The 19,274-nt window shown below is 49.3% G+C and overlaps 1 protein-coding gene across 2 annotated transcripts in view; it reads left to right on the plus strand.

The window, feature by feature from the left end:
- Positions 1-18,958, plus strand: part of Tamm41 (TAM41 mitochondrial translocator assembly and maintenance homolog) — a 32,919-nt gene extending 13,961 nt beyond the window's left edge. The window contains exons 5-8 of one of the 2 annotated variants that reach the window (XM_032905887.1): positions 7,378-7,523; positions 11,081-11,246; positions 12,549-12,611; positions 18,824-18,958. In XM_032905887.1, the coding sequence (XP_032761778.1) occupies positions 7,378-7,523; positions 11,081-11,246; positions 12,549-12,611; positions 18,824-18,900 (452 nt within the window). In that variant the 3' untranslated portion in view covers positions 18,901-18,958. Of the gene's footprint in view, positions 1-7,377; positions 7,524-11,080; positions 11,247-12,548; positions 12,612-18,823 lie in introns of those variants that run through there. The other variant, XM_032905886.1, reaches the window with a different exon arrangement.
- The last annotated feature ends 316 nt before the right edge of the window (positions 18,959-19,274 follow it).

Here is a 19,274-nt window from a genome sequence, read left to right on the forward strand (position 1 = left end):
TTCTCTGCCTCATGTGATGTCTGCACGTGTGACGTTTATGTACATGACCTGCTGCTTCTCACACCATCCTCAGCTTAGTCACCACCTAGGACTCTCACACTGCACTTCACTGTACCAGGCCGGTCCTCAAGTCCACTGCTTCCTGCACTTAAACTAAAGGCTCTTCGTCTCCTCCATTGATTTCTCTGTGTGCTATTTGTCTAAATGCACACTCACTTTTCCTTTCAGTGTGTCTCCATCTTGGGGAAGCTCCCCCAGGTCCCCAGTAAAGTCCAGAGGGTGGACAAGAGGGCAGAGTCCTGTCTCACCTTAGCTGCATGGGGCTGTCACAGTTGTTGGCTATTTGAGCATAGTAAAGTTCTTTGCAAGCTTTACCTCACAGGGAACGGTAGAGCCCTTACCCAGCATGCTCCAGTGCCCTCCCAGCACCGCATGCATACACAGATCTTATTGGCAAAAATGATGCTTTAGAAAAGTTGTTCACAGCCCGCAGGTGGCTCGGTGGGCAAGGGTGTCTGCCACAGACAGAGCTTGATGATCTGAGACCCACATGGTGAAAAGAGAGAGCCAATTCTGATGAGTTGTTCTCTGACCTGTGTTCACACGAGCGTCTCACGCAGTGCACACACTCACAGACACACACATACACACACAGAGACACACATATACACACACAGACATACACAGAGACACGCACACACTACATAAATTAGATGTAGTTTGTTTAGTTTGAGGACTGAGCATATAGCCAGTAGCAGAGCACTTGACTCGCACAAGAAAGTCCCTGGGGGGGGTTGGGGATTTGGCTCAGGGGTAGAGCGCTTACCAAGGAAGCGCAAGGCCCTGGGTTCGGTCCCCAGCTCCAAAAAAAAAAAAAGGGAAAAAAAAAAAAAAAAAAAAAGAAAGTCCCTGGGTTCAGTCCCCACAGCCACACAAAGAAAAGGGGGCTTGAAAACAACTCCCTTAAGTAATCCCCTGTCTCCCAGTGTTTAATGCACAGCAGAGGTGCACGTCTGAAGCCCAGGGCAGATAAGGTTTCATGGAAATGTAGTGCTGTGAGGGACTTGGAGGCCTGGGTCTCCAGCCTTCTTCCTAAGACTCGTCCATCACTGGACGGACAGCTGTAACTGCAGCTGGAGAGAGAGGAAGTGGGCTCTGCTCCATCTTGGCTGCCTCTCGCCTTACCTCGCAGCGTCCCGCCCCAAGAGGACACAGAGGCCGGGTGGTCTCCCTGTACACCACACTGATGGGGCCTGGGAGCCTCTGATCACCCCATTTTCCCCTCCAAGCTTTGTGCTGCAAAGAAAAGGGGCCCAGACCTCTGTGCCTGGCTGACAGTGGCTGATGCAAGACTCCTGTCTGTGGACAGTCACTCCACTGTTCCATAGAAAGAATATCACCATCATGCTGGGTAGATCCCAGGAGTCTTTAAATGTTGAACCTTGACTGGGGTTTATCAAATTATGTAACAGCTTTTACCTATTTACGGACTGCTTACTTACTCCTCTTTTCTTTTCTTTCTTTTTCTGTTTTTGCTCCTGGGAGTAGAGCCCAGGGCCCCGTGCCTGCTGCATGTTACTCAGCACTGACCTAGCACTGACCTCCAGGTCCTGACCTTTTAGAAGGATACTCGTCTTGGGACAGTGTCTCCTGTAGGATCAGCAGGCCTTGAACTTACTCAGTAGTGGAGCTCTGGGCATGAGCTGGTACCTTCAACTTGGACACCACCTGCCTCTGCCTCCTAGGATTATAGGCGGGCATCTCCGTTCCTGGCCCCTCAGTTTCTTAAGAGAACATTGAACTTCCCCGACCCTGTTTTCCTTCTGGAGCTTGTGGGAGGAGGGAAGATCCAGCTGTATGGTGAGACCTCACCGTGATCTGCCTGGGGCAGTGTGCTGAAGGGCTGTGTTTCCTGGGCTTCTGAGAACCCAAAGTCCTTGAACCTCAGTTTCTATATCCCTTTGGCAAATACCCAAATCTCCCAAGTTTTCAGAATGTTCCAGCATTTAAATTGCCCCATTTAAAAGTCTTCCAAGTTGAAAGCTGTGAAATTTAATGTGTTTCCTGGGGGCGGGGGACAGGACACTGTGGTTGGACAGGTTCCTACCAGTACTTACTGGCAAAGGTAAGCTCAGCAGTATTAGCAGGAATAGCAGTAAGCCTGTGCACTTGATGTGGCAGAGAGGACCACCTTGCTGGCTGCAGTCACGTACATGTGAGGCGAGGAAGGTAGAGGGGAGAGCTACCAAGCCCTAAGTAGTTCTGCGAAGTGACAGCAGAGACTCCAGTGAATGACAGACACCTTCAGCTTTCTCGTGTAGGTTCACAGTGCTGAGATGTCAAGTTTCCAGCACGGATTCCAGTGTAGCAGTCATTGGGCTGTTCAGCATCCCTGCCTTAAAAAGCTGGGGATAGAGTCCTGCTGTACAGGGTCAGAGAGACAGCTCAGCTCCTCCCACTTCCGTAAAGGACCTGAGTTCAAGTCCCAGAACACATAACTGCCTATAACTCCAATTTCAGGGGCCCAATGCCCTCTTCTTGATGCCAAAGACACCTACACTTAAGCATGCACACACACAAAATAAATCTTTACAAAAGAAGCATACCAGCGTGTGAAACAGCCAAAGGGCGCGGGGGGATCATCTCGTGTGCCTGAAGCCTGTGCCTTATGGCAGCGGAAAACAGAATTCAACAGGAATAACTCCAGTAATTCCAGATGGGATAATTCATCTAACAATGACTTTTCATTTGGGCGTTGTGTTGTCGACCCATTCTACAGATGGTAGAGCTGAGGCTCAGAAATTACCAATCTGACACACCTCATCTAGTAGCTGATAGCCTTTCTGTGGGTGCTTAACCCTTTCAAAGTCCTCCCTCCACTTTATTTGTAAAACAGAAATATGTATATTGTAAAGACAATTCCAACGAGATGAGACAGGGCTACACTGGCTATCTCATTGACAGCTGATACACAAACACTGAGTGCTGTTTATATGGGCGATACAGACTTCCTGAGGCTGAGGCACTATTGTGTCTACCAATCAGCGGCCGACACTTAGCTCGGCTCTCCTTATCTATTGATAATCCCTCCAAGTCCACTTGTATATAGTACTGCGTAGGAAAGGGCAGAAAGCCACTGACTACCTGGGGTATGTCTCCAGGCTGGAGTTGAGTCCTACACACATGCTGCGGACAGAAAGTGTTGGGCACAATCAGGCGAGCATGTAGATCATGGGATTGATGGGCCTCGTATTCGAAGCTCTTTAGGTCTAAGGGATGACAAGTCTGTCTGGTGCTGGTATGAAAGAGAACGGGCTGCTTTCAATGCCAGAGTAGCATTTGGGCCACCTCCTGAAAACACTGCTTTTTAGCTATTTCTATTAAAATAAACCTGTGATCACTTGCAGAAGCAAGCGGTGAAAGGACAGTGAGACGTGCCATGTCTGAGGATAGACCGGTGCCCTTAGCACCCTAGCAGAAATCACCCCCACTGAAAAGCTGACAGAACCTCGGAATGGGCATGTCTTTGAAGGCCCAGCAGGCAGACAGGTCTCACCATCAGCATGAGGGGATGGCCAGCAGAGCCAGCCACTGCTGTTGGCCTGCAGACTGCAGAAAGGAGGCAGGAGAGTCTAGTGAGTGGAGAAGTTGAGCCCTCCTGGTTGCCAGTGGGAATGTAAAATGGCACAGAATGCACTTCCTCCGAGTACTAAATACTTCAGCAACCCTGCGAGATAAATGAAACCCATCTACCCGATACTTCCCTAAGAATGCCATAGCATCGCTGATAATGACCAGCTTAAGAGTTGAGACAACCCAGTATCCATCAACTGAAATGGGTAGATAAAATCCTCTCAGTAGACCTGAGTCCATGAACACCGTGAATCTCATAAGGACCATTCCATGCTACGGACACAGTGAATGCTGAAACATTTCGCTAGCATAATATAAGACCACAGGGGTGGCTGCGCATGAGCCGGGCTCATGGGGATACAGTTTTGTGGGGTAGTGCGTGCCTAATGTGCTTAAGCTCCTGGGTTTGATCCTGAAGGATAGTGAAGAGGCAGGGATGATGCACAAATGTAACCCCAGCAATTTCAGGGCTCCCTGAGCTGGGGAGCCAGTTAGGTAACTGTAGAGACAGCCTGTCAGCCTCTGCCCAAGGCAGGGATGGGAGGTGGTGGGGGTGGCTGTTGATGGCACAGGGTAGAATAGGATGTATACTAAAACATTGAGTCGTCACCTTAAGTGCCTGGCATGTGAGCTCAGAAACTTGTTAGAAAAGTGGATGTGTTGTTTCTGCCATAGCAGATCCAGTTTGAGCTACATACATACCAACCTACACTGAAACCGTCACACGCTGCTACACAGGCTAGGGTTTGGATGTCTCCAGGGTCGCATGGCCTCTAGTACTTAGTAGCCACCCAAAATATTCATTGTACTGAAATGACATCGGTACTGTGGTTAGTTCCCCCCGCCCCCCGGAGCTGGGGACCGAACCCAGGGCCTTGTGCTTGCTAGGCAAACGCTCTACCACTGAGCTAAATCCCCAATTCCTGTGGTTAGTTTAAAAGGACAAAGGTAACCATCAGCTATTAATTTAGACCAAAGGCTTTGTCTACCCACTGTCTCTTCCTACCAATAGTATCTGCTCATTACTTAGCAAACATTCTCTCATCTGTCCACCAGCTTAATCCTGAAAGCAACTGAGGCCGGTGTGATTAAAGCATTTTACAGAAAAGGAAACTGGCTCAGGTGGTATCCTAGGCTTACCATTATTTCGATGAAACACCATGACCAAAAGCAAGTTGGGGAGGAAAGCATTTATTTCACTTACACTTCCACATCACGGTTCATCTCAGGACATCAGGACAGGAACTCAAACTAGGCCGGAACTGATGCAGAGACCATGGAGGGGTGCTGCTTATTGGCTTGCTCCTCATGACTCTTCAGCCTGCTTTCTTATAGAACCCAGGACCACCAGCCCAGGAGTGGCACCACCTACGGTGGGCGGGGCCATCGCCTATCAATCACTAATGAAGAAAATGTCCTCCAGCTGGATCTTATGGAGGCATTTTCTCAGTTGAGATTCTCTCAGATGATTCTAGCTTGTGTCAAATTGGCATAAACTAGTCAGTACATATGGAGATTGTGTGTTTGTTTTGAGGTAGTATAGCTTCACTGTGTAACCCAGGCTACCCGAGAACTTGAGAACTTTCTACCTCAGGAAGGTTAATTAACTTGACTCAAATCATCATGAGGCATTTCCTCTCCTGAAAGCCAGACACTGTACTGTGCAGCACTCCTGTTCCTCACTGTTCAACACGCCTGACTCACAGAGCTGGCCAGTACACAGGGTTTCCGGGACAAATTTCCCCTCTGTGGCTCATCCTGGCAGCTCTTTTCTGTAGAACAGCCGAGAGTTAAAACCATTAGCAGAGATACAAAATAAAAGGCAGTGGTCAGTTCCTCTCAGTACCTGTTCAACTGCAGAGGGATTTCTGAAGGTAAGAAAATGTCCTAGCCATCAGCTGTGACATGCTGTACCCGTTTGACTCATTCTGTTCTGAAGAGGGGAGTCCACGTTTTGGGTGGTTGAGCTGCTGTTGCTGCAGTGGGAGAATTTGGCTCAGCAGGTGGCTATCGATGTGCCCTGCCTGCCCCCTGAGAAGGGCCCACAAGTTGCCAGAGGTCCAGAGCCAAACAAGCCCAGCCCTTGTTCTCAGAGACCAGAGTGTTTTCTGAGGTCTTTAATCTCAACCATCACTTTGTGGGAGGGTTTGAGTTAGCGCGCTTCTACAGTTTGGTCGAGTACAGCCCTTCTGTTAAAAGTTACTGCCTCAGACATAAGAACTTGAGTTTGCAGGACCTACAGAGAGGGAAGTAAGGATACAAGCTGGCCTTACACTTCAATGCTGAGCTGTTCCCTCGGCCCAGTAAGCAGATTGTCTTTCTTTCATTTTTCTTTCCTCTCATATCATCATCATCATCATCATTTTTATTTTTTAATGTAGCATGTGGCATGCTAACGTGCACCCTGGGGAATCCCCCGCACACGACCCAGTCCTTGTGCCTTTTGTTGTTGTGTGCACTCATGGGGATTGAGGACTCTCTTCCCGACAGTGCACTGCAGATAATTTCACCCTCTTTCCTCACATTAGAGACTACACCCCAGTATAAACCCGGGAGGAATCTCACCACACACATTCTATTGCAGGCAGCTTTGTAAATTTACTTTTTCCCCAACAAGTCAGCAGTTTGCTCAAGGAAATTCCAGTAGGCCATACATAGCTTCTTGGAATCCTCCCCCCCCCAACCCCAGAGAAAAGAATTGGCAAAGGTAACATATCTTCTAATATAATTACCCACAGTACTCTCTTTACGCCCAAAAGTGACCTCTATTGAGTGATGGGTTCTCTCACCATTCTGTTCCCAGGGGCGGCCTCAGCAGCCGTGTGTGTGTCTGTGCCCTCTGAGGGCTTCAGCACATCAGCCTCCTGACTTCATCCGGGAGCTCTACCGGTTCCTTCCAGGCAGCATCAGGATGTAACCCCAGGGCCTGTGCCAGCAGGAAAATGCTCCACCCCTGCAGCCCATACTGTCCCCACCCCCACCAGCCTCTTCCTTACTCCAGCACTCCATGTTACTGGTCTCCCCTCTAGGTTTGGCTCATCGTCCTCAGGGGCAGGGGGATCGCCTGTCATCTGCAGCAGAAGCTGCTGCCCTGGGTTTGGTGTTATGTGCTTAGAACCCAGCAGAGCAGGAGGACCGACAGCTTGGGCTACATAGCAAGTTCTAGGCCAACCTAGGCTTATAGGAGGCCCCTGATCAAAAAGCCAAAGGTACACAAAATAGAAGTTGCTCTGAGAAGGAATTGTTTTTTATCCAGTTCATCCTGTAGCAAGAGCTACATCCTTCATTTCTCTCCACTTGAATTTTTAAAGGCATAGTTTATGTAAATAAGTGTTTTGCCTCTGTATGTGTCTTCACATCAAGTGCATGCGATGCCCTCAGAGGCCAGAAGGTGGCGTCAGAGTTACAGGTGGCTGGTTGTGAACCTCCACAGAGTTCTGGGAACCTAGAGTAACAGTCAACAACCGCCACAGGCAGGGTTTTCATAATGTGTGTCAGCGCAGAGCTTACCATACTGGAAAACCAATAAAACTCTCATGGCCAGGCAGTGGCCTTATGTGAGATCACTGGACTGCAGCTAACACAGGGCTTTGTGCTTCAGTGTACCACAATGGCCATTTCAGAGCCGGAAAGCGCCTTCATGCTGAGGGATCCTGCTGTGCTGCACAGGCGAGCAACCCCTGTTCACACGTCAGGGTGAGAATTCCTCGAGGAAGACTGACTTCTGTGGTTGTATCAACTTAGGTGACTTCCGCATGGTGATTGGAGAGGAGAAAGCCAAAGTGTTGAACATCGTGAAGCCCAACGTAGTCCATTTCCGAGAGCTCTATGAGAGCATATTACAGAAGGACCCTCAGGTGGTGTATAAGATGCATCAGGGCCAACTGGAGGTGAGCTGTGCACGGACCCTTGTCCCTACTCCCAGGGGAAGAGCTGGTATTTATTTATGTTTTCTGAAGTAGGAGTAGTTGAACCTGTTTCTCATACTGAATAGACAAGTCTCCTGCCCCTGAACCGCCTCTAGCCCTCTCTGACCTTATTTTGAGACAGAGTCTTTTTAAATTGCCTAGGATGGTTTTGAACTCTCTCCAATGCCCTAGAAACCTTGAATTCCAGGAAGGTGGAATTACAGGCTGGTGGCAAGAATGGTCTTTGTTTACTGTTACTAATTTTTATGGTAGAGTAACAAGCTTCATTGGCATTTTTACCTGTGGGCCCTTATACTTTGTTCTCTTTCACACCCCCAACCCAGAGTGCCCTGCCCTGCTCTGACCATTCCTGGTTTTGTTCACTAGTCAGTCACCATTCTGCTTCTTATCACATGCATTCCGTCCCCTGTCCCCTCCCACTTCCTTCCCAGCAATAAGGTTGCCTTGAAGTCCACATTTCTGCAGTCACCATGGTTTCATTTTCCTTTAAGATTCTGTTGAATATCTGAGCTACGTTTTCTTTTCGCTTTTATTGTTTTAGACAGTCAGTGGCAGCCCAGGCTGTTCTTCAAGTCCCTATGTAGCCAAGGATGACCCTGAGTTCTCTGGAGCTCCAGAATTGAGCCTCGTACCACCATGCCCTGTTTATATAGGGCTAGAGCTCAAACCTGGGGCTTTTGCCTGCTGGGCCTACATTCCAACCCTGAACCACACTTTCTTCCTCCACTCATCTGTTGGTGAACAAAACTAGTTGTTTCCTGGCTACTGTGAATAGTGTGCCAAAGGTTCCGGTGGTACGTTAGCTTAGACTCCTTGAGGTAGTGCCCAGGAGTTAAGGCAATGCCAGGCCTTATGAGAACTTCCATTCAGTTCATTAGACCCCATATTGCTCAACAGGTGTCATTAATGGTATTTAATTGATTGGACTGGTGTGATGGCTCAGTGGGTAAGGACATCTGCCAAGCCTGACAGCCAAGGTTTAAGCCCCAGGATCCCATGTGGTGGAAAGAGAGAACTGACTCCACAAGTTGTCTCTGGCCTCCGAGTGAGTGTCTGTCATGGTATGTGCACCCATGCCCATAAATACCTAAATATAATTAAAAAACAAATAAAACGTCCTGCATTTGGTATCTTAGACAAATGCGCATATGGAATACCCAGGTTTCCTTTCAGTGTCTCATCACAGGGTTGTAAACAGGAACCCAACCCTGAGGCAAACCCCAAGGTTTAACTGTTGTTTCTTTTGTTTGTTCATTTCTTTTGTTTGTTTGTTTTTTTTAATTTTTGAGACAGGGTTTCTCTGTGTAGTGCCTTAGAATTCACTCTTTAGATCAGGCTGGCCTCATTCTGAGATCTGCCTGCCTCTGCTTCCCAAACGCTGGGCTTTAAAGGAAGCTGACTGACTACTAAATGCTGAGCTGGTTTTGACCCCCCTTCCCCTTCCCAGCAGAAGTGAAGAACAGTCTCCAGGCCCATGGCCCCAGATCACACCCATGGCTCCACTGAGCCACTCTCAGATGAGCCACCACAGCTAGTGCTGCAGATGCCTGGCTCGGGATTTCAGCTCGGTAGGGTTTGCAGACCTGTGCTGTAACCCGCTAGGACTCATTCAGATCTTGGCCAGACTTCCTGGTGACATGACTAGGGCCATCAGCACTTTCCTTTTCTGGGACTCTCTAGAGAGTTGGCTTGGTTAGGGGGATGGAGGTGAGTAGGAGAGGGGCCAGCTTTATTAGTTCATGGATCTGTGAAGCTTTGAGCCAAGGGGCAGATTACCTTCCTTAAGGGACCTTGTGCCTTTCTCTTGTATTTCAGCAGGTTCTTGAGCCTTCCCTACCATGATGGGTATAATTAGCTGTATTTATATTCACCTGATCAAAATGTTAACTGCATCTTTAAAATGACCGAGTGTCTGAGCATTGCAGATTAATCAAGGTACACAGAATGTCCACCACACTCCTCCATCCTCTCAGTGCAGAGAGAGCACTGATTTCTCCCTCCTAGGATGTGGTTTTACTTTTTCCTACTGCTTTGGCCAGTGGGAGAGAGAGTTCAGAGCCCCCGCTTACCCTTCTACAGTGGCAGATCTAACATGCCTCTGGAGTTGCTCACTGGAACCCTCCTAGTGCCAGTCTTTAAGTCAGGCATGTCTGCCCCCAAGGGCGCTTCAGAGTTCTCCCAGCTCAGGCAGGGCAGGAGGCTGGGTCTGCATCTCCTGCTTAGTGGATACAGGTAGCTAGCTGTCCATGCCTGAGAGCAGCTCTCAGAGGGCACTGAAGCAACCTATCGGGAGAACAAGTTAGATGAATGCCCTCATGCCGAGACCATTCTTGTTCGTTGTTATTGTTTGGAGACAGGGTCTCACTATGTAGCCCTGGCTGGCCTGAAACTCACTGTGTAGACTAGTATGGCCCTGAACTTACACAGTGCTTGCATAGTCTCACAGGACTCTGTGGAGCTGGTTCTCTCCTCCTGGTGAGGGGCCGCTGTTGCTTCTGCATGGAGCAGGTAGCTGCACTCATGCATAGCTTCCACGTTTTTATATTTTAGTTCCTTGAAGCAAAATGCACTGTATCAGGGAGCTAGTCTGGTCTCAGCAGTGGGGTTAGTTTTTGAATGAGTCTCCAGGCAATACATAGTTTTATTTATGTCTTTGTTCTTAAACAGCTTGAGAAATGGAACCTCCTGAGTAGCTCAGGCATACGTAACAAGTGATGGAACTAAGTTATGTCGATCAGTTACTAATTCACTCACCTTCTGTGTTCTGGAGGACTAGGAGTAAGACTGTCCTTTGTCCTTAGTGTGTCCTTAAGTCATTTGTGAATTGCAGCATTGCATAGAAGAGGCACCCAGAGCGGGAGCACAAATTCAGATAGAGTTGTCGAATGTGTCATCACACGACAGTCAGAGTGGGAAGAGAACCTGAGTTTCTGGGTTGGGTCTGGACTTCGGTGCAGCCCCACCTCCGTTAGCTGCTGGCCGATGACAAGTAAGACATCGTAAACTGCAAGTCGGAAACTGACCCACCAAAGAGGTGGCTCAGTGGTTAAGAGCTATTCTTGCAGAAGACCTGGATTCAGTTCCCAGCACCCACATGGTGGCTCAAAACTGTAGCTGTAATTCCAGGAGATATGACACCCAATTCTGGGCTCTAAGCACACATGTGGTACACAAACATGTATTCATTCAAAAACACCAATGCATAAAGTAATGTTTAAAAATGTTTAAAAGACTTCTTTCCTCGTGTAGAAATAGAATATTCTAGAATCAAAGCTGTCCCTTCTGAAGTGACCTATAATCCTGACCATGTAAATACTCAGTTTCCCCTGCCACCTGGGGCAGGTGCGGTGTTTATGTCAGAGGAAGGAAAACCTTATTTAATTACAAATGTATGCACAGGGGTCCTGCATAATACGAGACTCTTCTTTGTGTGGTTTTTAAATAGAAGCCATGTGTCCGACTGTATCTAGACTTCAGAGCACTTGCAAAGACGTCATCTCTGTCTCTCTTTTTCCCAGATAGATAAAAGCCCAGAAGGACAGTTCACTCAGCTAATGACATTGCCTAGAACGTTACAGCAGCATATCAATCACATCATGGACCCTCCTGGGAGAAACAGGGATGTGGAAGAGACTTTACTGCAAGTGGCTCAGGACCCCGACTGCGGTGACGTGGTGCGACTGGGTAGGTGTGTCCACGGGTTTGATGTTGAGCAAGGGCTGGCCGTGGGTGAAAGCAGCCTTTGTGTCATTCAGATGCATTATTTCTTCCTTCTTGCCTAACGAGATCGAGAGAGAGATTGCGTCTGGGGAGAAGAAAGGCATGAACTGTTGGGGTTTTCCAAACCTCAGTGTTCACTTGCTTGAAGGGAGCAGTGGGAAAACCACCCATTGGCCGAAGCACAGCTGCCGCTGGTTTCAGGAAAACTTTTAGATGTTGTTTGAAAGATGTGTCTGTCCTTTGTGGAGGTCTGAGAAGAAAAGAGACTGATGGTATTTTTCAGGCTTTGCTGACATCTCCAACTTCTCTCTGACTGGTTCCAGGCTGTGTCCAGACAGCTACCCTCTCTGAGGGCCCTTAGGCCCAGTTTCTCTGCACTCAACCCAGGACCTCCTTAATATTTATCAAAAGATCCAACCTGCAATCTCAGCACTCAGGAGGCTGGGGCAGGAGATTTGCCACTAGTTCAGAACCAGCTTGGGCTACATAGTGAGTTCAGGGCCAACCTAGGTTAATTAGCAAGGCAAGGCTCTGTCTCTAAAAACAACAACAAAAAGATCACAACCTTAAAACTTGAGAGACCCACCTCTCTCTTAAGTAGCAAAGGACAATAGGGGAGACATAATTAGGAAACTGAAATGACTCTGTCTCTCAAACAGATTCTTTCTCCCTTTGTGTCTCAGTAAAATACTTGTTGATTGGAAGTGCAGTTTGCAGTAAGGAGTCTGGAGAGTGGCTCAGCCCGCCCTCTCTCAGGAGCCTACACCACGTTTCTTGAGCATGCTCCCCGGGACCAGGACAGGCCATCAGTGGGTTGCTGCTGCCCTGTATCTTAGAATAAATATTCTCTTCACTTACTTTTACTATGAACACTTCTAGATGAAAGACAACTATCTCTTTACACTTTTCTGCATCTTAGAACTGCAAACAAGAAGACATGAGCAGCTTTAAATTCCTAAGATGACCTTTGAGGGTAGATGACCTTCACCCCACTCCCTTCTTGTTTTAAGGTGGCCAAGTGCACAGCAGCCCCAGCTTTTGCCGGTGCTCACACAGCTGGGCCTGGCCACAGCTGGCCTCCACCGAACCCTCATCCCCCTGTTCCGATGCCCTTTTCACAGTCACTGCCCCACAAGGCCAGCAACCCTCCACTAGTCCTGTTGAGTAGCTGGAAATAGTATTTAGTTTCGAAGTTTTAAGATCTCTAAGATGACCAGCATCCGTCCGGGCTTCTCTCGTTATTCTTTTTGTTCTTGTGTTTTGCAGCGGTCTCTTCCATCGTCAGACCTTCCAGCATCAGGCAGAGCACCAAAGGCCTTTTTACTGCTGGTAAGACCTTTGGGAACAGGCGCTTGGGCAGCACCTGCTGGACAAAATGGCCTCAGTTCTGTAGGCTGAAATACAAAGCTTTCCATCTGCATCTCTCTGTAACGGTGCAGTTCTGACCCTTCGCCACACACCTGACACTGTCGTACCCTAGACCCTCCTGACTGCAGTGCGACCTGAACCTCTGATGAGTCACCACCTGAGGTGCGGGCTTGGCCTCACCTCTCAGTTCCCAAATAGCTCCTGTGTGGGGTTTTGCCCTCACGTTTCTAAATTTAAGTCACCCCTGCAAAGCACTGCAGAAGCAGCTGAGTGGGGTGCTCCCTCCTCATCACCCCCCTTTCACAGACACTTGTTCCTTCTCTTAGTAAGGTGTTTCTGTTTTCCCTGCTGTCTCCTGAACTTAGGTTACCATTCCTCTGCCCCTCTGCTCCAGCTGCCAGCTTCCCATGGGCAATCGAAGGCAGTGCTTGAATCACAGTTATACCCTCCCCTCTGCCTCTGCCTGCCAGGCCTGCCCACCGTGATCTCCCTCCTGCCTCAGTTCTCCTTTCCTGCTTGCAGTTTGGGCCAAGTCATTATTGAAAGTTTGACACTGACACGAGGCACATGATGTGTTTCTCCTCCCCTGCCCAGCGAGTGTCTTTATCTGCCCTGCAGGAACCCGGCTTTGCCCTTCACTCTCTTGGTGCATAGCGTCCTTTTGATGAGCTGATTTCTGAAAAACAATGAATTTGGAGACTGTACTTGAAACCTCTTTTCTCTACTCTCACCTGTGGTTGATATTCAGGTCAGGTAGAGAATAAAAATAATGTCCCTCGGACCCCTTCAGGTCTTTGGGTCTGGTGGTGCATACTCATAATCCCAGCACTCAGGAACTCAGAATTTCAAGGTCATCCTTTTCTTCATAGCAGGATCCTGCATCAGAGAGAGACAGAGACAGAGACAGAGGCAGAGACAGAATCTTGGAGTAATCGATGCAGTTACTCCCACTTTGAGGACTACCGCTGAAGTTCAAAGCTATTCTGATTCCATCGTGTGTTCTTTCTGGAAGTTCATTGAGTCTTCCTTCTCCCTGGGGCTCTGGAGTCTCGGCGGCATGCTGTGTTGAGACTGTTTGATCTCTTTTCCCGGCTACTCTTTCAGGGGAGAGCAGAGTAGTCCTTCATTTCCCACCTTAAAGTCCTTGATCCAGATGCTCCTAGGCCAAGGGCTGTGCTGTCCTTTTGTCTCCCATGTGACCTCTGCTGTCCGGGAGGTTTTCTGCCTTGCAGTCTGTGCATCTGGGGTCCTGGGTGTCGCCCAGGCTGTGCAGAACTCTCTCACCCAGTTACTTTCCTAGCCTCTGCTCCTCTCTTCCTGCCTGCCACAGTAGCTCTGTTGAGGAGGAAAGGTGTGGGAGCCTCCTTTCCCTTCACTCCTCCAGCACTTGGTCATCAGGTAAATGCCTGCCCCGGCTCTCTGTGCCTCACATTGGGCGTCTTCTGTGCTGGCTGCTCAGGCGTGGCCACCCTGCCTCCTGAGCTAGAAAGGGAGACACACAGGAGATGGCACGGAGGCAGCTCCCAAACACAGACTTTTCGCCCTACGCCTGGGCTCTTTGGGTGTCAGACTGCCCTGGAGCTGGTGGAACCACACTCCAGAGTCTCGCAGCCCAGTGTGTGCCCCTTGGAGCATCTCATCTCCCACGACTCAGCACGTGGCTCGTGTCTCTGACTAAAGCAGTAATGGATTCTGTGCTCCTGCCGCCTTGGCAAGGCTGACATGGGGTGCTTTTGTTTGCTTGAGTGAGTCAGGCCGTTGACCTGTGTTGTGTCTGTGGCTGGTTGAGATGGGCTTCATGCTAGAAGAAATGTCTCGATGCTTTTAGTTGTGAAATAGTGTTATTTGGACTTGTTTGCCTTTTTAATCTTGTTCTTTCAGAGGGACATGCTAAAATATTTATGGGTGAAATAATATGATATCTGGGATTTGCTTTATAATAAAAGCGGAAGATGGTGAATTCTGATCCTGTCTGAGCCGATGCGTGAAATCAGGAAATATAAGGAGGGCCATGTCAGGATTCTGTTGTCCTGACAGCATTTTTATATAAGAGGGCATCATATATCACTGGCCAGCCTCGAACTTGCTGTATAGCCAAGGATGACCTCAAACTCTGTCCTCCTGTCCCACCTTCCGTGTGCTGGAATGACAGACTTGCTCCACCACAGCGGGTTCTAGTGCTGGTCAGACCATGGGCCCTCACTTGCCAGGCAACTGCTCTGAGCCCCATCCAGCCCCTCCTGGCTTGTTTTTTGAGACAGTTACTGCTGTGTAGTACAGGATGGTCTTCCTGCCTTAGCCTCTGAGTGCTGGGGTTTCTGCCTGTTAATGTCAGTTTGCGCATGAGTATTTTTTTAAATATTTCTGTGACTCGGGACAGAAGATTTTTAGAAAATCTAAACTGTTTTTCCTCATTGGCCTCTTTTGGTCAATGAAAAGCTTAACTGCTCCAGGCACTGTGGGTTACACTCAACTGTCTGTTACTTAAAACCTTGGGACCCTTTGGGTCCAAACAGCTGAGAAACTTGAAGGACTCCATTATGTTCCTGATTTTAACAAAAGTTAACTTTAGTTATGGTAATATCTTACCAAGAAGAGCAGCCTCTGAGTGTGAAAAATGAATAACAATATAGTCCTGAACCACACCAAAATAAACCTAAAATTGCTCTTCCTATTTGAGCTGTGAAGATTAGTCAAGAGTGAAAAAAGAAATCAGCGTGAATCCCTGCACCACCTCCTGATAACCGAGACAGTCCCTGGGCGTCTTCCCACTAATCCTCCCATTTGCCAGCAGAGGGCAGTGTTGGAAGAACCTGCCTCGCAGGCTGAGCAATGACTTGCTTCCCTTCTCAGGGACCCACGTTGTACAGCGGGAAGGAGGCCATAGGCAGTGGAAACGGTAGATGATGACCCTGCAGCTCTGTGGGTCGTCTGGCCTTGCTCCTGGCCCCTCTGTAAATGGTGGTGGCTTGTGACATCTGTAACCAGCCCTACAGATTTCGTTGGGAGGCACGTTCCGTGCAATGTGTTTGTGAGCAGCTCGACCCCTCTGTCCTCATAGCTTCCCTTTGCAGTTTGTCAGATACACTCATACTCTAGTTTCTCTGGAAGTTTCTTCTTTAGCATCCAGTCTCCATCTCTCTTTGTTTGCTAGCAGAGCAGCAGGACTCTCATTAAGTTTCCTAGATCATCAGGGACTAGCGCCAGCAGGGTGCCCCTGAAGAAAGTCGTTTGCCACTGAGGATATCCAGTCTCTGCTAACAGAAGACCAGCAGAGCCAGCTGTCTTTGTCTATGCAGCAGCCCTTCACAGAGTCTCTGCCTGGCTCGAGCCTGCTGGGGCAGTTTGAGCAAGCTGGTGTTAGTAGGTAGGAAATGAGAGTCAGCGACCAGCCTGGAAGACAGGCCAGAGATGCACAAAGATGGCCCCAAAGCTGCACTCAACGTTCAAGGAATGCTGAGCGTCTCAGAACAGAGAGAGGCCATTGAAGGATGGAGGGAGAGGAGGAGAGCTGTTGCCAGAGAGACCAGCAGATAGGGCTGTAGCCAGCTAGCCAGCCGGCGGACCCTGCAGCCCAAGCCCAGGCCAGGGCAGCACAGGCAAGGGAAGAGAGCCTGGAAATGGAGCGCCCGCGCCACATGAGCAGAAGAAGGCAGGAGGCAGATGCAGCTCCCAGAGGCCATGGCGCCACCCTCTGAGGTGCTGGAGGCTGGGGGGTGCTGATGAGTCTAATTTTCCCCACCTGTCTTTACGGTCAATCAGAATTAACTCTGGGGGCAGATCCCTCTCCCAGCTTCAAAGGATTCAGCTGAATTAACAAGACACGTTTAGTCTTGTCCCTAAGAAATATCCCAGCATGCCTCACTGCTTCTCATCCCTTTCCTGAAACACAGTGGAGCCAATCGTTATTTTCATCTTACATCATCTTTCTGATGATATGTTTGTCACCTAAGCTTACACATCCTCCCCCTCTCCCTCCCTCCTTCCTTCCTCTGTTCCAACAGGGTCTCTGTAGCTGAGGCTGCTGTGAACTGGCTTTGGTCTCTGGGTTCTAAGACTGTAGGTGTCCACTGCCACACCCAGCTATGTCTAGCCTTTCAAGTTAAGTTGTAGCTCTGCCTCAGTTGAGCCTTTCCCTGTGGACAGGTCAAGTGGAGGCTCACTGCAAGTGTTTGGGGGCTTACAGACTTTGTTCTCATAGGTGTGGAAATAGAGTAGTGGCAGGCTCCACCTTAGAGTGTGTGCTGGAGAAGTTCACCCCCTTCTTCTTGATACTTTTTCTTTCTGAAGTGAATATATGGTTTAGATGGGGTTTTTTCCCTCCTTTCTCCTGTCTTCCCCCTTCTATGCTAAGCACATACTCAGAGCTCCAGCAGCTCCTAGACCCGAGGCCTGTTTGATGTGGTTGGTAATACAGACAACTCCTGCCCTGGGGTGCCACTCCGGCTTCTCCACAGAGCCTTCACGGGGCTTTCCGCTTCTGAGTCGGGTCCACCCACCTGTCCCTGGCGCTTCACAGCCTTTGCTGTCCTTTGAAGAACACTTCATTTCAATTTTATGAAATTGTTGGCTGAAACTTTTGGCGAAATTATTGTTCTTAACCTTGTGCAAACCTCAGCTCTTGTGAAAACCTGAAGGGATTGAGAGCGTTCAGAATGGTGTGGCTATGGTCAGAGCCCATGGAAATCTAACCTCAGGCCCCTCTGCATGGACGTGCACATAAACAGTCATTTCCCAGTGTTCTTTGCGGCACAGTCCCCTGCTGCAGTCTTTCTGACCGCTGAAGGAGGGAGTGCACTCAGTCAAGAGAGGCTTCTAATGCTCTAGGCAGCTGAAGTGGCCCAAGGCCGCTCAGCCACGATCAGTATTTACCTGACCATCTCAGAGCAGCTTGTCACTCAGCTTTGGGGAGAGGAGTCAGCCGTGACTCAGCAGCCTGGGCTTGCCGCGCTGAGTCTTGCATGGTGACTGCCTGGCTTCTGCTTGGTCTTCTAGTCTGTTCCGCTGGAATTTGAAACAGCACTTTATGTAATGATCTTCCAGCCTTAGTACCCAGGTGGGTGAGTCTGACCAGAGTCATTGCTTCAGGGAGAAAATTAAGAGGGGTGGAGGCAGTGAAAACTCAGAGTTTCTCAACGAGATGTCAGGCGAGAGCACACATCCAGACACATCTGCTAATGATTTTGGGAGCCTTACCTTTCTCCCCATCACTGCCTGCAGTAGCCACAGATTCCAAGCAGGTGAGGCAGCTTCCAAGTACCAGGGCCAGGTGTCTTAAAAGATCCCTCCCTGGAATGAATCCTCCCACCTTGTCATCATGTTCACCAAGCCACAGCCAGGAGCACACACTTCCAACCCAGAGCACAGATCACGGTGCACAGCTCAAAGAGAAAAAGGCTTCAGTTCCTCAGACCACACCCTAAAGCACCAACTGGACCTCACCTTCAACACAAGGAAGTCAGATCCCTAACAACATCCATGGACAGGGCTGGAGAACACTAGCACCCCACTTATCCCTTGGTATGTGTTTCCCATAAGCCCTGAGGCCCATACGGGCCAGCTTTCACTCTGCCACTTCAGAAGACCCAAGGGAGCACCTACTGCGTGCTGCTGGGTACCAGGTACTGCACCAGGTGAAGGAGATGCGGGGTGAACAGAGCAAGGTCCCTGTCCTGGGGGAGCTGTCAGTCTAGGCAGAGCCAGGAGAAGCAGCTGCGAGTGGGGAGCAGTGGGGTAGATGCTATTCAGGAGACGAGCACCAGGCATGACAGCAACTGGGCATGTGTGATGGGGAAAGCATCTGCTCTAGGCAGACAGTGGCAGGCATGGGACACAGCAGCAGCCACTGGGATGCAGGTGCTGAAGAGAGGGACACCAGAAGGAAGACTCCTCCCTTCTAAAAGACCTGGGAAGCTCAGTGGCTGACAAAACCTGCACAGCTCTAAAGACTTTTTCAGTCCCAGGAATCCTAGTCACATGAGCGGCACGGCGTACTGCACAGTGGGGCCCAGCTCAGTCTCTGCTACACAGGCCTCAGCCTTCGGCTCCCAGGTCCTCTAGAGTACCCCGCTTGGCCCGCTCCGACCCGAAGACAAGCCTCGGGTCAGACTGGGACTGGCTGCGTGCCCACTGACCAGGACCTACCTCTCACCCACCGTTCTTTTCTCTTGCAGGTGTGAAGAAGTCTGTGATTTATAGTTCACGGAAACTGAACAAAATGTGGAAAGGGTGGGTGAGAAAAACGTCCTGACTTGACTGATGTGTTACGGGTAGATTATGAATAAATGACTCCATGCTTTTTGACAAGAGTTGCTTGTCACTCTGGCTGACTGCTTGAAGTTGAGCTGAAGGTTTGCGTCGTGCTTGGTAGGGTTTGGTTTTGGTTCGGTTTTTGATCTTTATAAGACAGGGTCTCCCTTTGTAACCCTGGCTGGCTTCAAACTCACAGGGGTCCACCTGCCTCTGCCTCCTGCAGCTGGGATTAAAGTGTATCCATGATGCTTGGCTACGCTCGATTTTTTGTTTTTGTTTTTGTTTTTTTAATTCACTGTCAGATACAACCCAAGCATATGAAAGGGCTTTGCATCCCAAGGGAAGTCCTCCAAGAACTGGGTTGTGAGTGTG

The sequence above is a fragment of the Rattus rattus genome, chromosome 6, assembly GCF_011064425.1.
Source record: "Rattus rattus isolate New Zealand chromosome 6, Rrattus_CSIRO_v1, whole genome shotgun sequence".
In the NCBI taxonomy this organism is placed as follows: domain Eukaryota; kingdom Metazoa; phylum Chordata; class Mammalia; order Rodentia; family Muridae; genus Rattus; species Rattus rattus.